The sequence below is a fragment of the Marmota monax genome, unplaced genomic scaffold (assembly GCF_021218885.2).
Source record: "Marmota monax isolate L192 unplaced genomic scaffold, Marmota_monax_Labrador192_F-V1.1 WCK01_AAM20220418_F8-fsc00014, whole genome shotgun sequence".
In the NCBI taxonomy this organism is placed as follows: domain Eukaryota; kingdom Metazoa; phylum Chordata; class Mammalia; order Rodentia; family Sciuridae; genus Marmota; species Marmota monax.
The window spans coordinates 37,345,641-37,372,427 of record NW_026695222.1 but is presented as its reverse complement, the minus strand read 5'-3'; the positions used below and the strand labels follow the sequence as shown (position 1 = coordinate 37,372,427).

The 26,787-nt window shown below is 57.9% G+C and overlaps 1 protein-coding gene across 3 annotated transcripts; it reads right to left on the bottom strand.

Moving 5' to 3' along the window:
* Positions 1 to 298: 298 nt before the first annotated feature.
* Ss18l1 (SS18L1 subunit of BAF chromatin remodeling complex) lies at positions 299 to 26,719 on the bottom strand. 3 transcript variants are annotated; one of them, XM_046433131.2, is made up of 11 exons: positions 26,536 to 26,719; positions 20,033 to 20,109; positions 19,270 to 19,354; positions 17,629 to 17,773; positions 17,048 to 17,245; positions 16,132 to 16,296; positions 15,702 to 15,803; positions 14,861 to 14,953; positions 8,791 to 8,910; positions 5,610 to 5,737; positions 299 to 2,887 (listed from the first exon to the last, which is right to left on the bottom strand). In XM_046433131.2, the coding sequence occupies exons 1-11, from the start codon at positions 26,602 to 26,604 to the stop codon at positions 2,861 to 2,863; spliced, it is 1,209 nt and encodes a 402-aa protein (XP_046289087.1). In that variant the 5' UTR covers positions 26,605 to 26,719; the 3' UTR covers positions 299 to 2,860. The 3 variants fall into 3 exon arrangements, with proteins under 3 accessions (XP_046289087.1, XP_046289089.1, XP_046289090.1); XM_046433133.2 differs by lacking the exon at positions 26,536 to 26,719 and having other exon boundaries at positions 19,173 to 19,354; positions 20,033 to 20,096; XM_046433134.2 differs by lacking the exons at positions 17,629 to 17,773; positions 19,270 to 19,354; positions 20,033 to 20,109; positions 26,536 to 26,719 and adding an exon at positions 17,327 to 17,426.
* Between the last annotated feature and the right edge of the window lie 68 nt (positions 26,720 to 26,787).

Here is a 26,787-nt window from a genome sequence, read left to right as displayed (position 1 = left end):
GGTGCAGGCCCGGGCCTGGCGTCCCCTCGGAGGCCACGGGGGCCCAGTTCCCCTGAGCCCGTGGAGGCACGAGGAGTCCAGTCCCCTCCGGGCCCGCGCCGTCCAGAGGGGCCTCCGGACACGCCGCTCCCAGGACGCCGAACCCCGAGGGGAGGAGCTTCCGCCCCTCGTGGCGCCTCGGAGGCTGCTGAGCAGCCATCACCTGGGCTCAGCCCGCCGGGCGGGAGGAGCAGGGAGCTCTCGCGGCTTCCCGGGCACTGTTGGCCTTAGGCAGGGGACAAAAACCAGGGCACAGCCATCCGCACCGCACGACAGTTCATTTAGCCCAACTTTCAAACGTTCACGTTACAGAAGAGAAGACATAATACAGCCAATGAAATAACTGTTGGCAACACTGTTCCCCACAATATTACATAAAAGTGGACAAACATTGAATAAACATTCTGTTATTAATCAATAAATATATTAACACTGAAAATCATGTATAAATTAGGAAATAAATGTACAAACTATTTCACAAAGTGCTTTTTAAAATATATACACAACATTCAAGAAATTCTTAATGTAAGACATTCCAGATTGAAGTTTTGGGGTAATAAGTTTTTAAAGTATCCTCTTTCAAAAAACACTGATACAATCCTTAGAAAAACGGGGGGTGGGGGGCTGTAGCTAAGTGGTGGAGCGCTTGCCTAGCATGTGTGAGGCCCTGGGTTGGATCCTCAGCACCGCATAAAAATAAAGAAATAAAGACATGCTGTCCACCTACAACTACAAAAAAAACCCCAAACAAACAAAAACACCCACACCGCACACACACGGGGATGGAACTATCTTCACAGTTACCTGACGTGTCCAACATTTTCAAGCAGTCCCCAGCTGAGTTTGCAAATTACTTCTATAAAAATTTCCAGAAAGGAACAAAATCAAGAGATGACCCCTAAATGAAACTGCCAGTGCCTCTGTCATTTAGCAATTAAGAACTCTCATTTCTGTAATTTAATATGGGCATAATATTTTTAAGCCCTTATCAGTGTTAAGGATTTCTTTTTAAAAACCCTATGCCTATAACATAAATACTGAAATGCCCATGTTCTCATAGGAGAGTGGAAAATGTCCTAGAACAGGAATGACAGTCAACACAGAAAAGTCCTTTCATCTGAGCCTTGGTTCTTCTCTATAAATAGCAACAGTACCTCCATAGTTCCCAGCTGGACTGCCAGGATTAACTGCAGCAAAAATAGTGAAAGTGAAAAATCAATAAATAAACAAATGTGTCCTGTGAATTCTGAAGTACTCAACTCTGGACCAAAGAATTACTTTTGCTGTAATCCCAGCTACTCAGGAAGCTGAGGCAGGAGGATGGCAAGTTTGAAGCCAGCCCGAGCAATTTAGTGAGATCCTGTCTCAAAAAAATAAATAAATAAATAAAATAAGGGTTGGGGAGTACTCAGTGGTACAGCGGCCCTGGGTTAAATCCCTAGTACTGGGGGCGGGGGGGAGAAGAAAGAAGAAAGAAGAAGAAAAAAGAAAAAGAAAGAAAGAAAAAAGTAGATAAACTTTTAAAACATAAAATTGATTAAAGAAAACGTTGTCTTTAGTAGGCCTAACATCTTAAGCACTGGAAAATCTTTGTATTTTCTGAGTCGTTTTTGGAAATACATCAGCATTTATACAAAGATTTCTTTTTTAAAAAAGGATTCATAGTAAATACAGTGGTCGTTATTACCCAGGTAAAGGCTGATCAAGGGTCCGCGCAGGCTTTTTCCTTTGGCCATGATTTTCCAAGTGTGCTGTCTTGATATTTGCACAGAAGATAAATGGGGTTGAATGTCCTAGTGATGTAAGAGTCACTCACTTTTCATCATATAAAACCTTTACTTTTCATTCAGAAGGACACAGGGAAGTTACTGGGGTTCTTTTCAAAAACAGGATGCAGATCTTAGATATCCCTAAAAGGAAAGAAACGCCTGCTTGGAGATCAGAACAGGTCGGTCCTGGAAGAAATGACACAAAATAAACAACTTGCCAACCGCTGGGAGATTTGGTATAAATACTTTAAATCCTTAGGACTGGGCATATTAAATATTCGAATCCTAGAAAAGACATAAGATGAACAAAGGCCAAAGCCAGGCCCTTTCCGACTGCCCTGCTGGCAGAGAACTGCCCCTGCCCTTGGGTGACACGACTCTCCCTGGGCAGGCTGACCACACGCTGCCCTCGGGCTCAATTATTTGGAATACAGTCGCTGTCCTCTTCACCTTTAACACAGGACAATATCCTTCTGGAGAACAGAGCTGGCGAGGGGCGAGGCAGCAGAGGGTCTGGCTCCTGCAGGTGAAGCTGTGCATCCTTGTCACACCAAACAGAAACTGGCCCACACACAGGGCCCAGCACTGCCGGGCTCCGGAGGCGACGGGGTCTGAGGGCAGCAGGCAGTGGCCAGAGCAGGAGCTGCTCCGGCCACAGCACACCCAACGGGAGGGAGCAGACCCAGCTTGCTCATGTGAACACGAGGACCGTGGCACCTTTCAGCTATGTCCCATCCCCAGGCACAGAACACTGAGGATGAGATGACCCCCAAAACTAGCTAGGAACACGGAAAAGAGGGTGGGGGGCAGAAATGGGACAACTGCTCCATCGCACTGACATACAACACCACACACGGCACCCCAGGTCCCAGCACAGTGCTGTCTTGCACCAGAGGTGCAGGTGGCTTCGTACCCAACATAAGGTGGGCACGTTCACATGCAGGCACGGCGCTGGGTGAGGGGCCAGCAACATGGCACAGTTCATCAGAACCACCACAGCTGTCCAGCGCCCAGACACACTCCCACCAGGCTCCAACGAGAACACGGGTCCTTCATTGCTGGTAGTTTCCGTACTGGCCCTAGAAGAAATCAAGACTTAGAGGTTTTCTTTTTGTGTGTGTGTGTGGTGCTAGGGATTGAACTCAGGGCTCTGTGCATGCCAGGCAAGCGCTCTACCAACTGAGCTATGTCCCCAGTCCCAAGACATGGTTCTGAGTAGGAGGGTCGGCTCTCAAAAGCGAGGCCAGGCCCACCCCAGCCAACATTCAGGCAAACAGGAAAGCCCATCTGGCCTGGTCAGCTGAGAGAACAGCAGAGTTCAGGCCACCCAAAGAGCTGGGCAGCCTGAATGCCTCAGCACAATCCAAGTCTAGCCCAGGGCTTCTCAAGTAGAGCTGATCCTTTCCCCAGCGACACCTGGCAGCCTCTGGGTGCACTGGCATCCAGCAAGAGGCCTGCAGAGTGCATCATGGCCCCACTGATCCCTCCAGCCCACAGCCCGTGGCAGGACCCCACAGCCTGCAGCTGGCCGTGTATCTCCCAGATACACAAATCAGGATCCTGGGAGCTAGATGATACTTTCCCCAAAATGTCATTGCTCTCTTCTCCGAGGCAGGCATAAAACTACAAGTCTTCCAGTCGGTCTATCACGAGATGAGAACGTTCACTTGTTATTTCCTAGTAATTCCAGTTTTGCATCAGGGGCAGGTTGCCGCCTCCTGGATTCCACAGGCGGCTCCCAGTGCACACCCAGAGGCCAACCCCAGACCTGCCTGCATGCAGGGCCAGCACGCTGCACCCAGAGCACTCAGAGGGCACTCTGGACCACGGTCCCCCATGTCCAGTGGTCTGCTCCTTTAGGGACTCTGCCCTAATGATCACACGGCTGGCTTTACACCGTGCTCACAGTCAGACTTCAGATTGGTTCACCCTTTTAGAAGTAGGATGAGAAGCACTTAAGAAATCTGGGGCTGGGGCTGGGGCTCAGCGGTAGAGCGTTCACCTAGCACGTGCGAGGCCCTGGGTTCCATCCTCAGCACCACATAGAAATAAATAAAACAAAGGTATTGTGTCCAACTATGACTAAAAAGTAAATATTAAAAAAAAAAAAAGAAAACCCCCTCTTAGCCACTCAGTTATCCAAGGAAAACAACCATAACATGGTGCTTTGGAATTTCACTGGCTGTGTGAGGTCACTGATGCCTGCTACCTACACGTCACTGTGGAGAGTCACCTTTTGCTAAGGATTCTCTTCAAAGGAAGCTCCAAATAAATGTCTGAGACACATCTCCCTCTATTGTTCTACACTGCAGCTACCCGGTCTTTTCCCTGCTGTCTACAACACAACAAATCTGCCATTCCCCAAGACTTTTGCATGTCCTCTCCCTGAGCCTGGCTCATCTCATCCATGAGAGTCCTTGCCCCTTGCCACAGTCTGGCTGGGCACAAAATCATGAGCCATCACACACCTTGTAGATTCAAACAGCAACTCTCTTTATTCTCGAACTGTCACTGGCACTTACACACACGTTCTGGGCAAATCCACGTTCTGGGCCCCAAATACCCTCTGAATCCCGTGAGAACTCAACGGGAACTCAAGGAGCGGGCGAGCCTGAGGCAGCAGGATACGCCCTAAACCCCGACCCACCCTAAACCCGGATCCGCCCTGGTCCTTGAGCAAGGTCACCTTACATGCAATGACACTGCAAATGACCTGGGTCATGCCATGCGTCATTCTTACTTAGCAATGGCCCTCAGCAGCCCCTTCAGTGCTTCAGGCACACAGACCCTGTCCTTGCAGTTGCAAAGGGCGACTCCTTGTGAGGCCTGTGGAGCCCTACGCCCTGCAGCCTGTCTCCATCACCTCTTAGTTATTTGCTGGTTTGTTTACTTCTCTGTGGTGCTGAGGATCGAGCCCCAAGCCTCTAGCATGCCAGGCGAGCGCCCTACCCTGAGCCATGACCCTAGTCTCACCACCACCTCTTCCCAGGCTCTTGCTGTGCCCGGGTTCTGGCCACACAGGCCTTATTGCTGCAGAAGTCCTCATTCTTGCCCACCAAGAATGGTCTTCCTTGGCTCCTGACCAACTGTCCCCTGGCAGACAGGGTTCCTGTCCACCCACCTGCTGCCCTTCTCCACCTGCTCCCAGGACAGTAGTGGGTGCCACCAACTGTGTGCTGCCTCCTCAGTGAGCTGTCTTTGCCCACAGCACAGGGTCCTGTCACTGCCCGCCTCACCCACCTGGCAGAGGCCCCAACCTGCTAGGTGCACAGTGAAAACCTGCAGAACTGATGGAGCAAAGGAGAACCTAACGGTCAGTCTAGGGTGCAGCAGGCCAGCTGTCTGTCGAGGTGAGACCTTTTTTTGGTACTGGGGACGGAATGCTGGAGGGCTTTAGCAGTGAGCTATATCCCCAGCCGTTTTTATTTCATTTTAAAAATATTTTTAGTTGTAGATGGACACAATATATTTTTATTTATTTATTTTCATGTGGTGTTGAGGATTGAACCCAGGCCCTCACGCATGCGAGGCAAGCGCTCTATTGCTGAGCCTCAACCCCAGCCCAGCCCTGTTTATTTTGAGACAGGGTCTCACTACGTTGCCAGGCAGGTCTGAACCTGTGATCCTCCTGCTGCAGCCTCCAAAGTAGCTATGGGTGTGTGCCTCAGAGCTGAGGCAGAGGTGATCATGAAAGGAACCTGGAACCAATCAAGGCTACCTCATTATGCTTCATGACTGTCATCTCCACAGCCCCAGCGGGGGGGTGGCGGGGGCGGGCCTCGAAGCACCCAGGTAACTTGCCTGCTCATAGCCATAAGGCCGCTGCTGCTGGGCAGAGGGTCCCGTCTGCGATGCTCGGTAGCCCCCGTACTGCTGGCCTTGTCCTTGCTGGTAGCTGGAGTACTGTGAGGGGGCACTCTGGGCAGGCCCTGAGGAGACACAGGCTCTGTGGGGACCAGCACTGGCTCACCCCTCTTTTGGAATCTCCAAAACACCAGGGACCTGTTCTTCCTCACCACGAATACGGGGAGAGAGGGCCATGGGACTACTGGCCAGACCCCGTCCTGCACCCTTGCCTGGGATGGGCCACAAGGCCTCTTCCCACACACTGTTCCAGACCAGCTGAGGTCACACAAGATGGACACTGTCAACTCGTACTTCAAAGATCACAGGAAACAGGGGAAGCTTGCAGCAGAGGAGAAATGGCCAGCAATTCTGTGAAAACTAAGTTGAAGGCTTTGGAAACAATCGATAAAGGCTGGCCATGTTTTTACTGACAGAGGGCCTTGCGCGTGCCAGGCCAGCACTCCACCACTGCGCTGAGCCCAGCTCCCCAGGCTTGTCCTAGATGCTATTCAATTGGCCGTGTCATAAAGGCAAAGGGTCCTATCTGGCTTCCTCCTCCCCCAGAACCCTGTGGGCTTTGTGGGGGCCTTGCCCACAGGGCCCACCCTGAGAATGGGTCTGAGCGGCCCCAGCTCCTTTTCAAAAGGCACTCAGACGACTCCGGTGCAGTGAGGGCTGAGACCCACTGGGACCCACTGGCCAGAATAGCTTCCTCCAAGACTCAGGAGCTGGCTGCCTGCTACACCAGAGGAAGAAGATCCTGCCTGACCCCAGATTCAAGGATAAGTAAGTGGAGAGGCTCCTTCTTTGGGTGGGTGGGGGCCTGTGAGGACTAGTGTTTTTTTCTGTCCCGAGACTAGGGATTGAATCCAGGGCCACTTTACCACTGAGCTCCATCCCCAGCCTCCCTCCCCCTTTTTGTTTTTGAGACAGGGTCTCAGCAAGTTGCTGAGGAGGCCTGGAACTTGTGATCCTCCTGCCTAGCCTCCTGAGTCACTGGGATGACAGGCATGGCCACCGCAACCCCAGCAGAGGTCTCTGCCTGCCAGCTCTGACCTGGGGACGGGCAGCCTTTCTGTGTACTTTAAATGCCGAGAGCTTGCAGGGATGTCACCCAGTGGCCTTCTGTGACTGCAGGGTGAAGAGGGCATGCGCCCCCCAGGTCAGGGGAGTTCCAAGGGGAGCTTCCTGCAGTTTGGGTCTCTGGCCAAGTGCAACCTGTAGGCAAGGGGCCAGGCAGGACAGGGTCCTGACACGGGCAGACTGGGGCCAGGGCCCTGCTGAGACCTGGCCTGGGTGGACTGAGCTTGTTCCTGCAGAGCTTTGGGTAACAGGACTCTGCAGTGTTCCTGCTGAAGGGAGAAATACCCTGGCCTCTGACTCCTGTGCACCCCATGGATCCTGAAAGCAGGGTTAGGTTGTTCAAGGGCCTCGATCAGCCTCGGCGAACTTCCTGGCTAGGTCTCAAGTTAGCGATCCTCTCGCGGGGAGCAGAAGCTCTTGAGTGAAAAGTGCTTCTGCTATGTAATGTTTTGAACAACCAACAATAAAAAAATTAAAAAAAAAAAAAAAAAAGAAAAGTGCTTCTGGCCCTGCCACTAAACTAGCCCCCCTGCAGGCAGGCTCGGGGAAAGCCCAGCAAGGTGGATGCAGAAAGCACCCTCCCACGCGGGGCTCAGTGTCTACCACTATGCTCCAACGAAAGGGACCAGGTCTCCCTGGAGAAGTGGCTGACTGTAGGGCTACACAGAAAACACAGAGGTGCTTAAAAACCCCCCAAAAGTGAAACATGCTAAAGGGACACAGTGGCCAGGCGCGGTGGCACACAGCTATAATCCCAGCTGCTCGGGAGGCTGAGGTAGGAGGATCGTGAGTTCAAAGCCAGCCTCAGCAACAGTGGGTGCTAAGAAAGTCAGTGAGACCCTGTATCTAAATAAAATAAAACACAGGGCTGGCGTGTGGCTCAGTGGTCGAGTGCCCCTGAGTTCTATCCCCAGTACCCCTCCCCCCTCAAAAAAAAAATAAAGGGCATAGGGACCACAGCCAGGGCTATTCGACCACTAAGTACAATGGTACCAGACCATGACCCGATGTGGAGGTTAACGTCCACCTGCACATGCTGACCTAAAAACACACCTGGAGGGGTGAGTGGACAGACAAGGGGCATTTCCCTGCTGAATTCCATGATCCCTCTTGACCGGAGCTTACTGACCTGCTCCCCAGAAGGAAGGGAAGGAGGGAGGAACGGACAAAGGAGACACCTGGCTACCACCACCAGGGCCAGGCAAGCTGGCCACATTGCCACAGGCGAGCTGTGTGAGGACTGGCTGTGCGAGATGGGACCCACTGGTCTTCCTTCCAAACCCATGACCTAGTCTCACCTGGGGAAAACGGCACACCCCCGTGAGGCATGTGTGCCCAAGATGGTCAAGGGGTGAGGTCATCTGTGACACCCAGAGCAGAGGAGCCCGTGGACAGGGGATGGACACCAGGGACCAGGAGTCTGGACGCAGGGTGGGTCTGGCTCCCGGGGAAGGACACCAGGGATCAGGAGTCTGGTCCCCAGGGTGGGTCTGGCCCCTGGGGAAGGGCACCAGGGACCAGGAGTCTGGACGCAGGGTGGGTCTGGCCCCCGGGGAAGGACACCAGGGACCAGGAGTCTGGTCCCCAGGGTGGGTCTGACCCCCGGGGAAGGGCACCAGGGACCAGGAGTCTGGACGCAGGGTGGGTCTGGCCCCCGGGGAAGGACACCAGGGACCAGGAGTCTGGTCCCCAGGGTGGGTCTGGTCCCCGGGGAAGGACACCAGGGACCAGGAGTCTGGACGCAGGGTGGGTCTGGCCCCCGGGGAAGGACACCAGGGACCAGGAGTCTGGATGCAGGGTGGGTCTGGCCCCCGGGGAAGGACACCAGGGACCAGGAGTCTGGACGCAGGGTGGGTCTGGCCCCCGGGAGCAAGCGCCGGTTTCCCAGTCGTGGCAGCCACGTCAGGTCACCACAGGCCCTGGCTGGACGCAGGTCGCCCTGCACCATCCTGGCCACTGTCCTGGAGACCTGGAACTGCTCCAGAACGAGGCCCTAAGCAGGCGCGTGCCCACCTGGGGTGCAGGGCGGGCCCTCGGGGGAGCGCCCTCTTACCGTAGGCCTGCTGCTGCCCAGGGTAGCTCTGCTGGTTGGGGTACTGCTGCTGGGAGTAGGTCTGCGGCTGGGCGGTGCCCTGCTGGTACCCAGCCTGCTGCTGGCTGTACTGGGAGTTCCCTGCAGAGAGAAGGGCATGCGCTCACTGCCGGTGGCCAGCAGTAGGCCCAGGCGGGCTGTCCACATGTTCAAAGTCTACATCTCCTCTTGACAAAGAGCGACATGGCTGGTGTGGCCACTGGCCAACGCCAATGCCCTGGGCTATGCTGGGCCCCACAAGACAGGCCGAGTCCTGAGAGGAACCAGGGCCTTGCAGACCTAACTGGAAGGCGCCCTGGACACAGCCTTGTGGATGAAGCCACGTGATGGAGCCATGCTTCTCCACGCCAAAGACGGAGGGGGCGGCCAGTGGCTTCTCATGGGACGTGCCCTGCTGACCCCCAGCCTCCGCCTTCAAGCCTCCAGAGCAATGGGTTCCTGTTGCTTTAGGTGGCCGGATGATGGTCCCTTGCCACTGAATGCCCGGGAGACTGGACGGCCCATGAGCACAGCACCAGCGGCAGCTGGAAGCGAAAAGGACACCACAGCACTGACCAAAGGCACCTTGGCTGTGAAGGCCCCTGGCAAGGCGAGCGGGCAGAGAACCACGTCTGGAAGGCCCAGGAAATGGCACAGGGAGGCCAGCAGAGCCCAGCGCAGCCGCCTGCAGACATGCACCTTCCCTCGTGTTTCAGACAGCGGGGCAGCCCAGGTACTGAGAAATGGCTACCAAGCCAGGGATGCTCAAGTGGGTCACAAGAGAGCTCCAGCAGTCTCCTGGACCACCCTGTGCAGTGAGCACTGCTGTCGTCCCCACTCTGCAGGTGGCGAAATGGACGCAGCAGCCTCACTTGGAAGATGGGCATTCAGACCCACAGGCCCTCTCGTCCTGAGCCACTAGCCACAGCAGGGCCTCTGGGAGGGGCGGGGACACCTGCATCCTGTCTCCAGGCCACTGCCTTCTCCTAGGGACACGCCGTGTGATGCCCAGGAGGCTCATGGCAGAGGGTCGCCTGGACACGTCCCTCAGGTCAAGATGCAGTCAGCTGAAGTTCACACTCCTACTGGGCCCAACGGGCTCCAGTGCTTTGAGGACATCAGGCTGAGGCCACAGCTGATCCTGGGGACCAAGTTCCTACTTCCACTCAGTGCATGTGGGCAGAAGCTTCCCACAGGCTGCCGTCACCAGCAGGTGGGCAGAAGGCAAGAGGGCTCCGGCTCTCACTTCTTCTTCCTTCGGAGAAAACACTTGTGCTTGTTTCCAAAATCTGATTCCCGGCTGTGCCCACGCCAAGGCCTTTTCATTTCAGAGACATTGAGTAGTGAAGTGGCACACGTGTGCAGACAGCCTCGCCAAGCTCAGAGGGCACTGACGAGCTGCAGTCTCCCCACGTCTTCCTGGGGGGTCTGAAGTGCCCACTGCAGGGCCAGCAGGTCAGAGTCGGCTCCAGGCAGGGATGCCTCCCCCAGGAGGTGTCTAGACCACGTCCTGCCTCCTGCTTTCAAGCAGGCTGCTGTCTGCAAAACCCGACAAAGCGCACATGGTTCATTTGTGTGGGACCACATCTGCGTGGCCCAATTCCAGGCCCAGGAGGGGACTGAGGCTGGGGCAGGGACTGGGAGACAGGTGCACTTCTGGGACCCAGAACATGCCCAAAAGGAATGGCTGTTCTTATGAAAATGTGCCCTGGAAATACAGGGCGGCACCCAGGGGCCGAGGGTGAGACCCGAGGAGCCTGTGCTCCTGCGACCGGTCTGGCTGTGGGTGACAACCTTTCTAGGACCTGCAAAAGTTAAGTCCTTTGAAACTGAGTCCTAGTAACAGACTTCTAGAAAGCCATCTGCGTCCGTCCCAGGGTCCGCCCGCCCAGCTTGAGCTCTTAACCCAGGCTCCTCCTCAACACCGAGCTGGCTCCAGCAAGCCCAGGGCAGGAGAGGCAACTCCAGGGAGCCAGAGGACTCGGTCAGTCCAGCACTTCAGGATCCACCAGAGCCTCAGCAGGCTCCTCAGGGGCCTCGGGGTTTGGCCAGCTGCAGTGTTCTTGTATTTCCTGGCCCCATTCTTACTCTTTATGAGATGACAGGTAAAGCAGCTTTTCCTGGGGTGCCTGCTCTCGTGCACCTGGAAAACCTCCAGGGATCTGGGAGGAGCAAGCACAAATGTCAGGTGTCTGACAGCAGGCCATGGATGGGGCCTCAGCAGAGCTGGACAGCCCCGGCCCGGCCTCCGCGCCACCAGGCACACACACGCACACACACGCTCCACCTCTCTGCTCCCAGCTCTGTCTAGGAATCCACAGCTTCCTGTGATGTGGTCATGAGGGATAAAGGGCAGCACTACGTACAGTGGAAGGAGAGGCCAGCCCTGACCAGTATACACACTCAGCTTACTAACACATGGTCAGGGCGTGGCGGCACGAACAAGGGACAAGGGACATATTAACAAGTTCTGGAAGCAGAAATGCAGCATGGGGTGCGCTCTGCTGCTGCTGGGATGCTGCCAGTCTGAACCCCCACTCCTAGGGGACATGTCAGTCACACTTGGCAGGCTCCTGAGCAACACCCAAGAGGACACACCAGGGGCTCTTGGGATTCCAGGAAGCGCAGATGGTGTGGATGACCGTACGGCCAGGGTCCTCCTGTCCTGGTTGACAGCCAACATTTGACACTTCCAACTCTAACCTCTAAATAAGCAAATTCACTCTCATGATTGAGAAACGTAAAACCAAACAGGGGCCCACCTCGGAGAGGGACAGAGGGCACTCCACTCCTGCCGCGCTGCCCGCCCCCGCTAACTGTTCTCACTGGTGTCTCGGAGCCTTTCCCGGCTGCCTGGGGTGTGCTGTGGCAGCATGCTGAGCACAGTCCCGTCCTCCCTCTTGTCTGCTCTGTGCTTGGCCTCTGCAGTTCATAGGGAGCACCTTTTCCAGGGTCGTGCCTAGGGCCACTCAGGAGGGACTCGCTCTGTGCGGGCTGTGCTGCCGCAAGCTCACCACAGTGCCAAGCCCACTGTACCCGAACCCCTCCGGTCAGCACTCTATGGTGTCACACTCCTACCCAGCTCACTCAGCTCACCCCAGGCCTCCTGCCTCTGGTCCTTGGTGGTCAGTGCCTATGACCCACAAGGTTCCTGTGGAAGTTCTTTATGTTGGCCTCTGACTTCCAGGGGCCGCTCTGCACCCGAAGGAGGCAAGATCTATACCCCAGTCCTCAAAACAGCACTCCACTTCTCACCCCACCCAGGACCTCACAATGCACCGCCGTGGGGCGAGACAGACCACAGTCCCTTTGCACATGTTCCTCATGCTGCAGTCTAATGAGAAGAACGGAACACAGCTCTTCTCAATCCAGGAGAGAGCCAAGCCATCTGCCACTATGCTGGCATTATATACCACTTTTGTCAATTACACCTTAATAAAGCTGGGAGGAAAACTGGAAATATAAAATAATAATAATACAATAATTAAAAAAAAAAGAAAGACACAGTGGCACAGTGATGCACACCTGTAATCCCAATGACCTGGGAGGCTGAGGCAAGAGTATCTCAAGTTCAAGGCCAGCCTGGGAAACTTAGCAAGACTGCCTCAAAATAAAAAATAAAAGACTGGGGAGTGGCTCAATGGTAGAGCACCCCTAGGTTCAATCCCCAGTACTGCTAAAAAACAAACAAACAAACAAAAAACCCAAGTATGTATCTTTATGGTGCACAACAAGAGGTATGAGGTGGGTATACATGTGAGTGGTTTCTTCACAGCAGGTTGGGACCTATTAGCTCATTAGCTCGACAGCAGAACAGCTATAGATCCAATTCTCGGAAAAATAGCCCCAACAAGTGCACGCAGCCCCGTGGGCCTGCCTGCTTCCAGACAGCTGTTTCTATGGAAAGATGGGGCTGTGAAGAAGGTCCCCGGCTGCGGCACCCACATGCAGCCTCTCCCAGACCAGCGCTGGCCCGCCATCCTTTCTAGATGGGGCTCCTCCGGGAGAGACATCCCCCATGCAGACTCACTCTGTGCTGCCTGACAGAGCCAGGTCCTCCCACGTCTGATGGTCCTGCCTTTTCTCCATCAGCCCCTAAGGCCCTCAGACCCATTCATGCTGGCCACAGACACCAGCCCACAGAAAACTGCCCAGCAGCTCAAAGCCGGCCCTCTGCCCAGGGCCCTATGCAGGACGAGTCCTGAGAAGCTCCCAGGAGGTGGGGCATGTCTGCTGGTGTCTATTCTGAGCAGTGAGAAGCCATATGTGGCCACAGCCAGGGGTCTGTCCTCCCACCTCCAAGGCTGGATCTCAGCAGGGTCCACTCTGGTGAGCACAAACTGGGCTCTAGGGAGCAGCACAGAACCTGCCTATGTCCCGATGGATGACAAGCTACGTGACAGTCCCACCCGTTCTGATGCAGGGCCAAGTCTGGCGTGAACTGCTTGTGCGGCTGCAAGGACCACCGAGGTGCCGGTGTGCAACTGTCCCAGCAGACCCTGAGGCGCCACCCTCTGGGTCTGTGTTCCTCTGCAGCTTCCTAACCCCGCAGCCTGGACGGTCCGTCCTCGGAACCTGCCTCAGCACCAGGTGGGGCCAGCAGGCCAGTGTCTGCAGGCGGAAAGCCTGGGGGCCAGACCCACCCCTCAGGACAAGCGGGGTGGGCTCGGCGGTGCAAGAAGGTGGAGCAGCCCAGGACGCTCACTGGGTCCTGGCAGGTGGCCTGCCACCAGCCTTCTGGAGGACTTTCCCTGTTTTCAAATCTTCTAAAATATTTTGCCACGTGTAACTAAAAACCAGAATTGCTTTGTGGAAAGCAGTGTGTGGGTTCCTGGAGAAGCCAGGCACAACTGCCACGTGACCCACGTGCAGCCTGCCACCTTCACCGCAGCACCATCAATGACAGCCAAAGCACAGGCCAAGTGTTGGGAACAGAGGAGGGCAGAGGAAGCACACCGCGGGCCTTCAGAAAGGGCCACCTGGCCCCGCTACAACAAGGAAGCTGAGGACACCAGTGGGGTGTGGCGAGCTGGTCACGGGAGGCCCCAGGCAGTGCACACCACGGAGGCCGAGGCAGAAGGGTGGGTCAGGGGGCTTGGGGGGGCAGGGCTGGCGTTCAGTGGGGACAGTCTTGGTGTCAGGTGTGGGAAGTCCTGTGTGTGTGGGCGGCATGGTGCTGCATGCCACTATGAATGTGCGCAGGCCACTGGGCAGGCTGTCTGAACAGGGCTGCATGGTAAGTGTCGTTTGTGGCATATTTACCCACAAATGCACGTAAGGAACGCACCTGAGCGTGGCCTAGGCAAGCCACCTGTTTCTTGCTCTCCCTCACCCGGCCCGTCATAGCCCTGCCGTTCCCACCACCAACATCTGGACCAGGAAGCCTGGAACTCGGCAGCAGAGGCCCTGCAGGCCTGTGAGCTGAGGGCACTCCGGGGCTGCGCTCACCCGCAGGGGATCTGACTGCGCAGCTCTCTCCCCAAGGCACCTTCAGCGATGTGCCACTGGTGGCTAGGGTGGGCACATTCAAACCATGAAGTGGGAAGGCCAGGGCTGTCTGCCTGAGAGCAAGCTCCCATCACCCGCCACCTCACCTTCACCTGACAGGTGGCGTGGCCACGGCGCTCTGGGCAGGGCTGCAAGCACCTGGCCCAAGACGTGTCTGACCCGGTCAGCAGGGCTCTGGAGAAATGCTGGGCCAGACCTGACCATGCCACCCCACCCCACACACTCCCGGCCTGGCTCATGAGGGCTTTAGGTGCCTCAGTCCCTGCTGGGTGGCTCTGATTGAGGAGGCTGAGAGCAGCTCCCAGGCCACACACTGGACAGCTGGACTGCACGGCAGGTTTGTCCCCCGCACCCCCAGTGTCCAGCCGAAGCTCTCCCATATCCCAACACACCAGGCAGGCAGGACCCGGCACCTGGCGGAACACCCGCATCTTCTAGGAGAAGGTTCTCGCAGCTCTGTGCCACCGGGTGTCTGGGTCCAGGGCGGCCCTGGGCAGCACTGCTTGTTCTCAGGCACGTGGCGTCCCCGCTCAGGGCTGCTTACCCCCCTCGTAGTAGTGCTGCGTGGACTCCTCGAAGGAGCGCTCATAGCTCTGCTCCGAGTAGGACGACTGCTGGTAGGCATAGTCACTGTGGCCTGCAAGAGACGGGCATCGGCTGTGGGCAGGCCGCACGCTGCCTCTCGGTCCTGGGGGAGACGTGCGAGCCCAGGAAAGGACAGTCGGGCCAGGCCAGGGACATGGCAGAGCGGGTCAAGGGCCTGATTGCCCAGGTGGCCACACCCTGACCCCAGCCACTCCGGGGAAGACAAGTTCAGGGCAGCCTCAGCAGTCAGGATAAGAGGGAGACGTGCTGGGACGTAGCTCCCGTACCAAAAATAAGCAAACAAAACGCAGGGGTCACTTCCCACACCCCGGGCTACTGAGAGGCCAGGTCCAGTCTGTCACAGCTGGCTCCGGGAGCACCAGCTGCTCTCCTCTGGCCCTGCTTGGCGCTTGGGGCTTCTGGGCAGGGTGCTGTGTGGCACCATGACTACAGGGACACAGCCTGCCCCATGGCTGGCCTCGGTGAGCATCTACACCCATTTCCCAGCAGGAGGGCACCTGCCTCACGCCCAGGCTAACTGGGCAGCCCACCCGGCTGTCCTCTAGGGAGCCCTGTCTTTGTCTTCCCAAACGTATGCATTTTTAAAGACTAGTTTAAATGCTACCTTCTCAAATCCTGGGATGATCTAAATGCACAATCAGAGGTGACAAGTAGCGGGTGCTGTGCAGGCCTGCCAGCCCACCCGAGGCCGTCTCAGGGTCCGTCTATGGCAGACAGGCCCTCCCAGCTCAGACTCCACGGCTGAGCCTGCGTCCTGCCCCCGCGTGCTCGGGCCTCACCCTCGGGGTAGTACTGCTGGCTCATGGGCTCCGAGGCGGCCTGGCTGTGGCCGTACGGCTCGCTGTAGTACTCCTCCTGGCCCAGGTACTGCTGCGCAGAGCCTGCAGGCAACACCACGCTCAGGACCCACACAGCGTGGGGCAGCTTTCCTTATAGCCAGGACCCAGTTGGGCAGCAGGGCCCACCACCAAGAACTCACCCGGGGCCAGGACCGCAGCCACCAGGCCTCCCCTCCTCCCGCCCCAGCAAGGCTCTGGGTCTGGCATCTGTAACCACCACCAGCTGCCCCTCCCTCGGGTCCCTTGCCCAGAGGACCACAGCCCCACACCAGGTCACCTCCAGAACACGTGGACCCTCAGCAGGCCCAGTGTCCTCGCTCATGCTCAGGTGGGGAAACGCGGGAGCAGGGGTCCTGGGTGCATGCCTCACCTTGCTGGGAGGGCCGGTAGGGCGCCATGGGCCGCTGCCCCATCATGCTGCTGCCCTGGCCGCCCTGGCCCATCATGGCCATGGACGACTGGCCCTGGTAGTGTTGGCTCCCGCCCTGCGCAGAGCTGTAGTGGGATGTGGCCGCCTGCTGGTGCATCATGGAGACTGTTTGACAGAGACCCCGAGTCACCTGGGAAGCGCAGGCCAGCCCCTGACCTCCCACCCCCATGTCACCTGGACCCCAAGGCATGTCTCCCAGCGCAGGGTCAGGGCCCAGGGCTGGGTGCTGGTCTACACGTGCCTCTGGGCAGGAGGACGGGGCTCCCACGGCAACACACCATGGCCCCGCAGCTCTCAGCAAACCCTAGCCCAAGCAGTCCCGACCTTCCCTGTCCCTGGGCAGGTCCTGAGTCACACTGTCCCCTGAGCACCCCGACTGACCCGCCTGTTGGCCTGTCACACTCGTCCTGCTCAGAGATGCGGGGCAGCTCCAGAGAGACAGGCAGGAGCCACGGTTTTAAGGTTTCTAGCAACCACGTTGGAGAAGAAAGGGGGGTCTGTCCTGATACGTTTTGTTGGAGTCAATACTTCCAAGTTACATTTTAGCATGTGATTAACAAACTTGGGAGGCATTTCACGTCCTGTTCTGTAATAAGCTCTAAAGACTAGCGTTTGTAACTCAGGGAACATCCTGCTTCGGGAGCCACTCCACCGAGCCCATGGGGCTCACAGACCCAGGCCATGCTGCCCCCCACCGGGGCCTCCCGAGAAGCAGCCCAGAGTCACCATCACTGCATGCCACTGGCTTGGCCCTGTGGAGGCCTGGGGGAGGCGGCCAGCCCTGCTGATCCTCTCCTTCCCTGTGCCCAGTACATGGGTGACCCCGGGACCCACAGGCACGGCCCGCGGTGAGTACCTGGGTTGGACTGCATGTTGATGTTGGTCCGAGACACGTAGTTGCTGATGGCGCCCTGGCCCTGCATGGGGACGCTCTGAGAGGCAGGTCCCGAGTGGCTGTAACCAGGTCCCGAGCCGTGGCCACTACCAGACATGCTCATGGAAGTTGTGGGCAGGGTGCTCTGCACCGTCTGCTGCATGGACACGTGACTGGGACCTGTGGAGGGTGGGCATCAGGGGCGGGGCCAGTGAGCACCTCCGTCTCCTCTGGGCAGCTCTGGGGAGGGAGGCGACTAACCCAGGTCAGCCCCAGGTCAAGCAAGTGCACACGTGACGAGCGGGTCCCTCTCCAGGCAGCCGGGCTCCACTCCCACTGGGTGCCCACTGGAACCGCACTCTGCATTCGAAGTGGGCATCGTGTGACCATGTGCGCATGGTGGGGTCTGGAGCTCTGCTCCCTGGGCACGGTGACTCCAGGACGCGGAAGCCAGGGACACCGAGCCCAGCCCTGCAGGCTGGGGGGGGCCCCACCGTGGCAGCTGCCCCTGTGGCTGTCTCAGGGACCGTGGTACTGGGAATGTCCCCTGCAAACCTGCTCACCATTGCCGATCTGGCCCTGCATGAGGGAGGCCGGGGGCAGGCCTGTGCTGATGGCGTCGCTGAGGCTGCCTTGGGGGTGCAGGCCCTGGCTGGTACCGCTCTGGCTCAGTGCTCCGGGGCCCAGGTTCATGTTCTGGGTGGGCGGCTGCAGTGACAGAAGGTTGGGAGGATGGCTAACTAAGAGCCACCAACAGCCACCTGGGATTTGGTGGCGCACAGAATTCTCACTGCATCCATGGCCATCTGTTCAATGTCGGAGACCTACAGCCACTGTCACGCTCTGCAGCACAGTGGTGGTGACTAGGCCCCAACATCTCAGGCCTAGTGGAGACAACACAGTGTAAACAAGAGCCCAGCCTGTCCACACACACTTGGGTGTTCAAAAACTGGTCCCCTTGCTGGGACGACAGGGAACCCCTTTGCTGGCCCCCCATATCCTTCTCAGGATCGGCTGACAAGCACCTCAGTGTCCACAGTCCCCACCATTTTGCACTCCAGGGCCTTGGCACAAGCTGGCTCACTGATGTTCCCCCTCCTCTCTCATTCTTTATTCCCCCAAGCCCACCTCTGATCACAGTATGCAGCAGGGAGGTGGGATGTACGGGAGACAGGAGACCCCCTGGACCGTCACTCCCACATCTAGATCAACCTACGGCCCCAAATGTTTGCACAGACACTGAATACACCTGGCCCAAAACAGAAGCCTCCAGCAGGCTCTGCTGGCACCTACTGGGAGAGGAAACCCGACAGGCCAACCAAGGCTGCTTAACATTATGGACTTACAAAACATGCCTTAACAGTTCTAATGTCACCACTTTCCAGGGGAACCAGGGCACTGGTAAGTGAGCCGTTCTGGGGCCATGGCACCCATCAACGCGAGGCTGCTACTTCCCTGGCTGCACTTTCCCAACATGGAAGAGGCCAAAGCGATCGCACCTCACAGTGAAAATTCAATTTAGGGAAAACGTTTTTAAAACCAAATCAGTCCAGGCACAGTGGCCCACGCCTGTAATCCTAGCAACTCAGGAGGCTGAGGCAGGAGGATCACAAGTTTGAGGCCAGCCTCAAGAATACAGCAAGGCTCCATCTCAAAATAAAAAATAAAAACATGGCTCAGTGTAGAGGACCCCTGTGTTCTATGCCTTGGACAAACACAACTCCCTCAAAAAAGCCAAACACTGAGACTGTCATCTAGAGTATTTGTGGCACTGGGGGTTTTCCTGGTTAAGCTCCGCTTCCAGTCACAGCACGTGCACAGCTCCTGATGGCTGACGCTGGACAGAGGAGTCACACTGTGCAAGGCAGAGTCAGAGCCCTGGCCCCAAAAGACAAGGAAGGGCCCAGCAGGCCCAGAGGGACCCCACTCCAGTGCTCAGACACCGGCCGTCCACCCTCCCAGGTTGCCTGTTGGGGGTCGAGTCACCCTCCCCAACGGGAGGGACCTGTCCACCGCCGACAGGTTTACCACCAGTGTGACAGAAAGGTTCACACCACAGCCCCAGGCCCCAACGCCTGCCTCCCCAAGATGTGGTCCCTCAGGTCACCTTCCTACTGGAGGTGACACGCTGGGAACCTGGACCTAGGCAGTGTGTGGCTCCTGGCGGTAAGTGGGGAGCCCTGGCCCCCGTGCCTGGCACTCACGGCGGGCAGCAGCGACTGCATGTTCTGGTTGGAGTCGGCTATGGTGGCCAGGTAGACCAGGTTCCGGTGCAGGATCTGCTGGTACCTGTGGGAGGGGACACGCGAGTGAGGCAGAAGCAGGTTTAACCAGGAGCTGGGACCTCTAGCTAAACCCTGTCAGGACACCAGGCACAGGCCCCACGGCCTGGTCAAAAACAGACAGGTGGCAGCGCTGGGGGTCCAGCAGGGGCAGGCAGGAAGTGGACCCAGCCCAGCGCTGAGCAGGCTCCCGCCCCAGGAGGAAGCGGTGCTGGGTCTCTTCAGAGAGTGCAGGTGGGGGACTGGCTCAAGGAGGCAGAGGCCACAGGGGACAGAGCAGGCAGTGGCCCAGCGTTGGGCTAACTCCACCGCCAGCTGCCCGAGCACCCCAGAGGACACAGGAGTGACAGGGATCCCAAGCTCTCCCACGTCACACCCGGGGGTCCCAACCCCATACACTCATCACACTTGGGGGACTCGAGCCCCGCCACTGAGCCTGGTAACTCACAGGCATACTCTGCGGGAGGTGCCAGGTCATGGAAGGCAAAGGCAGCCCTGGTGTGTCCACAGCTATGTAGGCCCCCACAGCTATGTAGGCCCCCACAGCTATGTAGGCCCCCACAGCTATGTAGGCCCCCACAGCTATGTAGGCCCCCACAGCTATGTAGGCCCCCACAGCTATGTAGGCCCCCACAGCTATGTAGGCCCGGGCTCCCTGACGCCCCCCGCCCCCCCGCCCACTCACTGGGTGCACTCCGCCGTCTTGCCCTTGCTCTGGTAGTCCAGGATGCACTGGATCAGGTGGTGGTTCTCGTCCAGCATCTGCAGCAGACGTGGGTGTGAACGGGGCCTGGGCACCAAGGCTTCCTCGGAGCAACCACAGGGCATCCGCCCAGCAAGCCTAGCTAGTTCACCACAGGGTGCAGGACCCCGGGGGTGCCTCGGAGCCCCACCTGCAGGGCGTGACAGGTGCTCAAAGCACAGCAGACCCCAACAGGCGTACCACCCATGTGACTGGAAGGCTCACACCACCAGCCCCAGGCCCTGACCCCTGCCTGAGGTAGCACACAGGGTCCTGCCCTGGGGACAGGAGGAACTGCAGGCACACGGCCTGAGGCAGGAGGCTCGGGCAGGATGAAGGAGCTGAATAGGACACGCACCTGTGGCCACTGACCCTTAGCCCCACCCCTCGGGTCTCCACCACCCGAGTGCCAAATGAGCTGTGGTGGGACAGACGGGCCTGCCCACGCAGGGAACCCCGTCGGCCTCGCACAGCGTAGGTGTGTGACGTGCACCGACTCAGGACCTGAAACCCAGGCTGAGACCAAGGCCACTGAAAGGCAGGCGTGGGCACCCCAGAGCTGGGCAGGGCTCTCAGCGAGGGTGCACAGGGCCAAGGTCAGGAAGGCCAGGCCTGCTCCCCAGGCACGCTCCACACAGCAACATCAGTATTGCAGGGACTGGTCAGAAACAGGTTCTCGAGCCTGTCCCTGCCCAGGTGGTGTGCCCAGAGGCCTCTGAGAAGCACTGGGTTGGGCTCACGGCTACACAGACCCCTTCCAAGGCTTCCTACACCCGCAAGTCCCAGGACCTCACCCAGGGACCTTCCAGCACTGGGCTGCCTCACTGTCCTGGTGTGTGCCTATCCAGCAGAGAGGACGAGGTAGTGGGGACAGGAGGCTGGGTATGAAGGTGTCTGTGGGCAGCGGGGAACCACACCGGTTTGTGGGCATGGAGGTCACATGAGAGCCCCTATTCCCAGGTGGCTACTTGGGGGCAGCACAAGGATGGCTAGGGAGGCCCAGGGGGTGGCCATGGCGGGTGGGACAAAGAGGAAGGGAGCTGTGGGAACCACGGCACACTGCCACATGAGCCATTCCCTACCTGGAGGGACCATGCCCTCCACGGGACAGAGCACATGGCACCTGTGCCTCCTCATCCCCAGAGGCCTCTCCTCCTCTCCACTCTCAAGAAGTGGCCCATATCTGCGATCCTAGTGACTCAGGAGACGGAGGTGGGAGGATTGTGAGTTCAAGGCCAGCTTCATCACTTTGGCAAGACCCTGCCTCAAACCCTGAGCCTGATGTTTTCTGTCTCCACCAAACACACGGCCACCTCAGCCCCCGTCGTCGTCAACGGCCGACTCTGCAGCCCCTAGAGCAGGTGGAGCCCTAACAGCAAGGGGAAGAGGGGCCCAGTTGCCCACTGTCCCTCAGGGCTGCCTACCTTTTCCTCCGCCCTCCAATGCGGGTCCCTGAAGTCTGTCCTTGGGGTCTAGCTCCCGGAGCACTGGCAATGCCGCCTGGAGGGCGAGCACAGCCTACAGTTCTGTAAGTTTCAACGCCCTCCTCTCCACGATTTTTTTTTTTTTTTTGGTATCAGGAATTGAACCCAGGGCCTCTGCCCCTGAACTACATCCCCAGTCTCTTGCTAAGTTGCTTAGGGTCTAAGTTGCCCAGGCTGCCTTGAACTTGTGACCCTCCTGCCTGGCCTCCTACACCCCTGGAACCACAGGCCTGCCCCACCTCTGCCCCTCTACCTCCTGTAGCGTTCCGCCCCACTGTGACAAGATGCGTAGCCCAGCTCAGTGGAGGAGCCGTCCTGAAACAGGGAACCACTAGGGGGCGCTGCCAGCCAGAGCCCGCCTGTGTGCAGGTGAGGGCACTCCGGGTCCTTCTCCAGACTGATTAAAGAAAGAAGCACTGGGATTTCTTGTTTTGATCCCAGCATCCAACTCCTGGTTACTCACTCCCAGGCAGGATTCTCTCCAAGGACACTAATGGATGCTGCGAAGCCACCTGGGCCACCCACAGTAGCTCAAGTGGAGAAATGCTAGGTGGTCGCTGTGAGGATTATGGTACAACCACAGGGTGGGACACTGCCCAGCCATGGAGATGCTTCACAGCTCGCTCTCACACAAGGAGATACTGGGCGGCTCTCGGGATGGTTTAGAAGCAGCACACAGAGCTACAGTTCCCTTAAGTTAGAAATCCTTGTAGGAAAGGGGCGGGACGCAGGCTGAGGGCCAGACTCTTGAAGATCTGCCCGCAGAGTAAGGGACAAGAGAAGAAGAAACGCAGAAGCCAGAACAGGGCACAGAGAGCAGCTGGAGCAGGGTGCTGATCCAAGTGGGGTCTGACCCGCTGCACAGAGCCACGTGGGCAAAGGCCAAGGAGGCTCAGGACCTACTCGCCCCTGACCCCCAGAGCACTGGGGCCCTCTTGGCAGGAGATGTGTCCAGCCTGGGAGGAAAGATGCTGGACTCCTGAGAGCAGAGAGCACTTCCCAGCAGAGCCCCCAGCACACGCCTGGCTGGAGTGCAGTTGAGCCCCACCACACCTGCTCCCCCAGAAGGAATGAGGCCTATTTGGAGGCTGAGAGGCAGCAGCCTGCAGGAGTTGGAAGCCATGGCTAATGCTTGGGAGACCAGGACCACAATGTCCGGCAAACGATGGATAAAGAGCAGTCATCACCAGGAGAGGGAATGGAAACCTGTTTAAAACAGCACCAAGGGTCAAAGAACTCCTGGGAATAAAAAACCATTCAAGGGGCTGGGCTGGGGCTCAGTGGTAGAGCGCCCGCCTCGCGTGTGTGAGGCCCTGGGTCCGATCCTCAGCAGCACATAGAAATAAATCAAGGTATTGTGTCCAACTACGACTAAAACAGACAAACAAAAAGTCCAGGTGTCTTATGAGTTGAAGGACCCCTAGGAAAGAAACAAGACTAATGGAAAAGCAATGCGATGACAGGGATGGTGGGGCTCCTGAGAGGGACAACCCAACTGGAGACTGCAGAGGGGTAGAGACCTGAGGGGGAGACTTCTGGCAGGGCGACGGCATTGCAGAGGAGACCCAGGAGGGTGATGCCCTCGAGGAGGCTCCAGGAGGGCAGTGAACCCCCAGAGGACAACCCTGTGGGCGTGATGACCCAGCCTGAGGTGCCTTTTGGAGGGCTGATGACCTGGCCCTGACAGAGGGTTCCACAGAGTCACCGATCTAACTGAGGGACTCCAGAGGGGTGACGGAGGAGCATGACCTAACGGACAAGAATTTCCAAGGCAGGATCATGGAACCCTGAGGAGGAGACCCAGCCAGGGGGACTTCTGTAAGAGCACCGCAGACCGCTGAAGGAACCCGACACCGTCAACATTTACCCACAGCAGAGACGGGAATTAGGCGTGAGAGTTCCAAACAGCTCACACTTACACACCCAGGGTCCACAGCAGTGCCTCCTGCCTGTGGCCTATCACAAGGAACGGAGTCCTCAGCTCCCTTGCCAAGTGCCACTGCTGCATTCTGGCCCCTCCTCTACGCATCCAGGGCTCGGTGAAAAGGGTGAAGGCAGTCAACGATGACACTTTAGCCACAAACACAGCTCACTAGGTCACTTTGGATTCATTTTCAAAATGAGGAAACCCAGGCCTAGAAAGCCCATGTGTGGACGGTCTCAGTGCAACAGGAAAGTGAACCCAGGACGCTGGCCTGCCCACCCTCCTCAGTTCCACCTGTGTCCATATCCGGGCCTGCTTTGCAGAAGCCTTCCTTCCACCTGTGGGACAGCAGGCTTTCTAACCCTCTGCCTTCTCTTCCCTTCACGTCACAGATCAGGCACCAAAGCCCGGCTCTATCTCTTTCCAGCTGCACAGGGTTTATAGGACATTCATGCCTCTAAGTCACTAAAGGGTAGATACCCTTTATTCCTGCACTGCCAGGGGCAGTAGGCATTTCTGCAGCCTGCTGATTAGGGGTTCCAATGAAGCTTCCCTGTGACACCAAGCGCTCAGAGGCAAGTGGCCTGCCACTGACCCACTGGCCTAGAAACAGGCTCAGGGCAGAGGGCCAGAGTCCTGAGGAGGGCTCCTAGGGGACCACCAGGGAGTGAGCCTCACCAGCCATGACCAGAAGCTGCACTCTCCTTCTGCCCCAGCTCCCCACAACCAGGACACCCACCAGCCTTAGAAAGGAAATAAGCACAGGGAGGTGGGCGGCGCTGTCTGTCTCCAAAGGCACCCTCTCACTGGGCGGAGGAGCTCCCGAGGCCCTGGCAGTGGGCCAGCAGACACCTTGGAGTACCCAGCCAGAGGGCTCACAGCCCCGCTGCACTGGGTCAAGGGGATGAGGCCTGGGCTGTGACTGTCCCCACCCCACGTGCACGGTGCACTACTCAGGTTCAAAGGCTGTGCAAAGAGGAGACACAAAGAGGCCAAAAGGCCAGTTCCCCAGTGGCTCCTGGATCCCTCCCCATGGTGGACCCCAGACAGAGCACCCCATCCTGGAGATGGAAAGACAGGCTCCTGGGCTCCCCTTCAGTGGTGGGTGGAGGAGAGGACAGGTGTCTAATCAAAGTGAAGGAAGTGCTGTCACTCCTAGAAGTCACTACTTTGCCATTTTTTTTTTTCTTTTCTTTTGAAACCAGGGCTTGAACCCAGGGGCACTTAGCCACTGAGCTACATACCCAGAGTCCCCATTTAAAAATTTTTTTTTTTTTAATTATTTAGAGACAGGGTCTCGCTGAGTTGCTTAGGGGCTTGCTAAGTTGCTGAGACTGGCTTTGAACTGGCAAACCTCCTGCTTCAGCCTCCTGAGCTGCTGGGATTATAGGTGTGCACCACTATGCCCAGCACACCTCACCATGTTAATGGCAGGCTCAAGTGCCCAGGCCACTCACAGTGTGGGGGCAGCTCTCTTCACAGAGGAAGACATACCTTTTCAACTGGATCACCTGTGTTCTCTGTGATAGCAGTTCCAGGTCCGAGGACAGCACAGAAGACCAACTGCTGACCCAGCTCCCAAGCCCTCTCCCATCATCATCCAAACCTAGGCACACATCCCTACCCAGATTGTCATCTCTCACCTGTGTCCCTTATATCCCACACCTGGGCACAGGTACACTGGGGCAGGGCTGTTCTGATTTCCACCACTTCCTGGCTGGGAAAATCTGTTGCCTGAAGAATCTGAGATGCCTAAATGGGGACTGGAGTGTGAAGTACAAATTTCTGAATAAATATTGAAGCCAGAAACAGACTGTTAATGGCTCCAGGAGACCTGTGGGATGCTGATGTGTGCTTCCAAGTCTGGGGTCCACCCTCCCGCCAGGCAAAAGTCCTGGCCAGATGCCACAGCAACAGCAGCCCCCTGCAGCCCCTGAGTCTTCGTATGTCTCAATTTGCTCCACTATAAAATGGGGACGATAATGACTTCCGTGAAGAATTAAATTAATTAAGATATGTAAAGATCTTCCAACAGTGCCTAGAATGCAATGGCGCTACAGCAGTGTTTGCTAATAAAAAAGCCATGCTTGCAAGCCTGCATTTCGGCTCTTGGCAAACGTTTTCTCCTCTGCTTGGAGCGGGCCAGGCTCCCCACTTGTTAACCACTACATTTCTAAAGACAGCAACAGCAAGGGCACTTCCGCCAAGAGAGCAGGGCAGCAAGGCGAGCGCACCGGGGCCGAAGAGGCTTACAGGAACCCAGGAATCCTGCTGTAGATGGAACCAGAGTCCAAAAGAGGAACCGACACAGCTACAGAAGACAAGCTCAGACAGGAATGCCTGAACACTCGTTTTCTTCTCCACATCTTCTAACGGCTTTTAGGGAAGTGGCCCCCGCCCGTAAGAAGGCTTTCTCTAGAAAGCTTTGGCCCCAACAGGCGAGAAGGCGGTAGGACAAATCTGTCGTTTCGGTTGGGCGAGGACGCTGAAAGCGGACTGACCGGGAAAGAGGGCGGGGACGCGCCGGCCCGCAAGTCTGCTGCGCGCTCTGCTCAGGGCTGCGGGCCGCGGGACCTGCACTCACACCTCCGATCCGTCCCTTTGTGCCTGGCGCTCTACACCTTACAAAAGCGGCTGCCTCGCCGTCGCCGCGCGCCCCTTCTCCACTAGCCAAGTTGCGCGCTATGGGCGGAGCGGCGGCCGGGCTTCGAGCAGAGCGCGTGGAGCCCCAGTCGGCCGAGACAGCTCCGGAGGCGCGCTCTGCGGACTCGGCAGCGCGCTCGGGGCCAGCACCCCGGCGGCCATCCGGCCCTGCCGCCCGGCGCCCCGGCCAAGGGAACGCGCGTCCCCGCAAAGTCAGCGCGGGCTCTCCGGGGAGCGCCCCCGTCGGCCCTCAGCTCCCAGGCGCGCCACTGCGGACAGCGGGGCGCCGGGCCGCCGTCGGGTCTCACGGCCACCCGGCTGCGCCCCGGCTTTGTTCGCGCCCCACGCCCAGCCCCGCGCCCGCCGCCCACACCCCGCAGACCTGCGCCGCCCACCTTTTGAATGGTTTGCTGCGTGACCTCTCCTTTGCCTCTCGGCCGCGCGGACGCGAAGGCCACGGACATGGTGGTGGCGCGGGCAGAGCCGGTGATCACCGGGGTCTATCCTCCTGCGGCGCCCGGCAGCCCGAGGTGCCCATTCTCCGCAGCGCGGGCGGGGCGGGGGGCGCCGCGCCGTGGGCTCGCCCGCCCCGCCGCTGCCGCCGACCGCCGGAGCCCGCCGCGCTACCGCTCCGAGCGCCGCCGCCG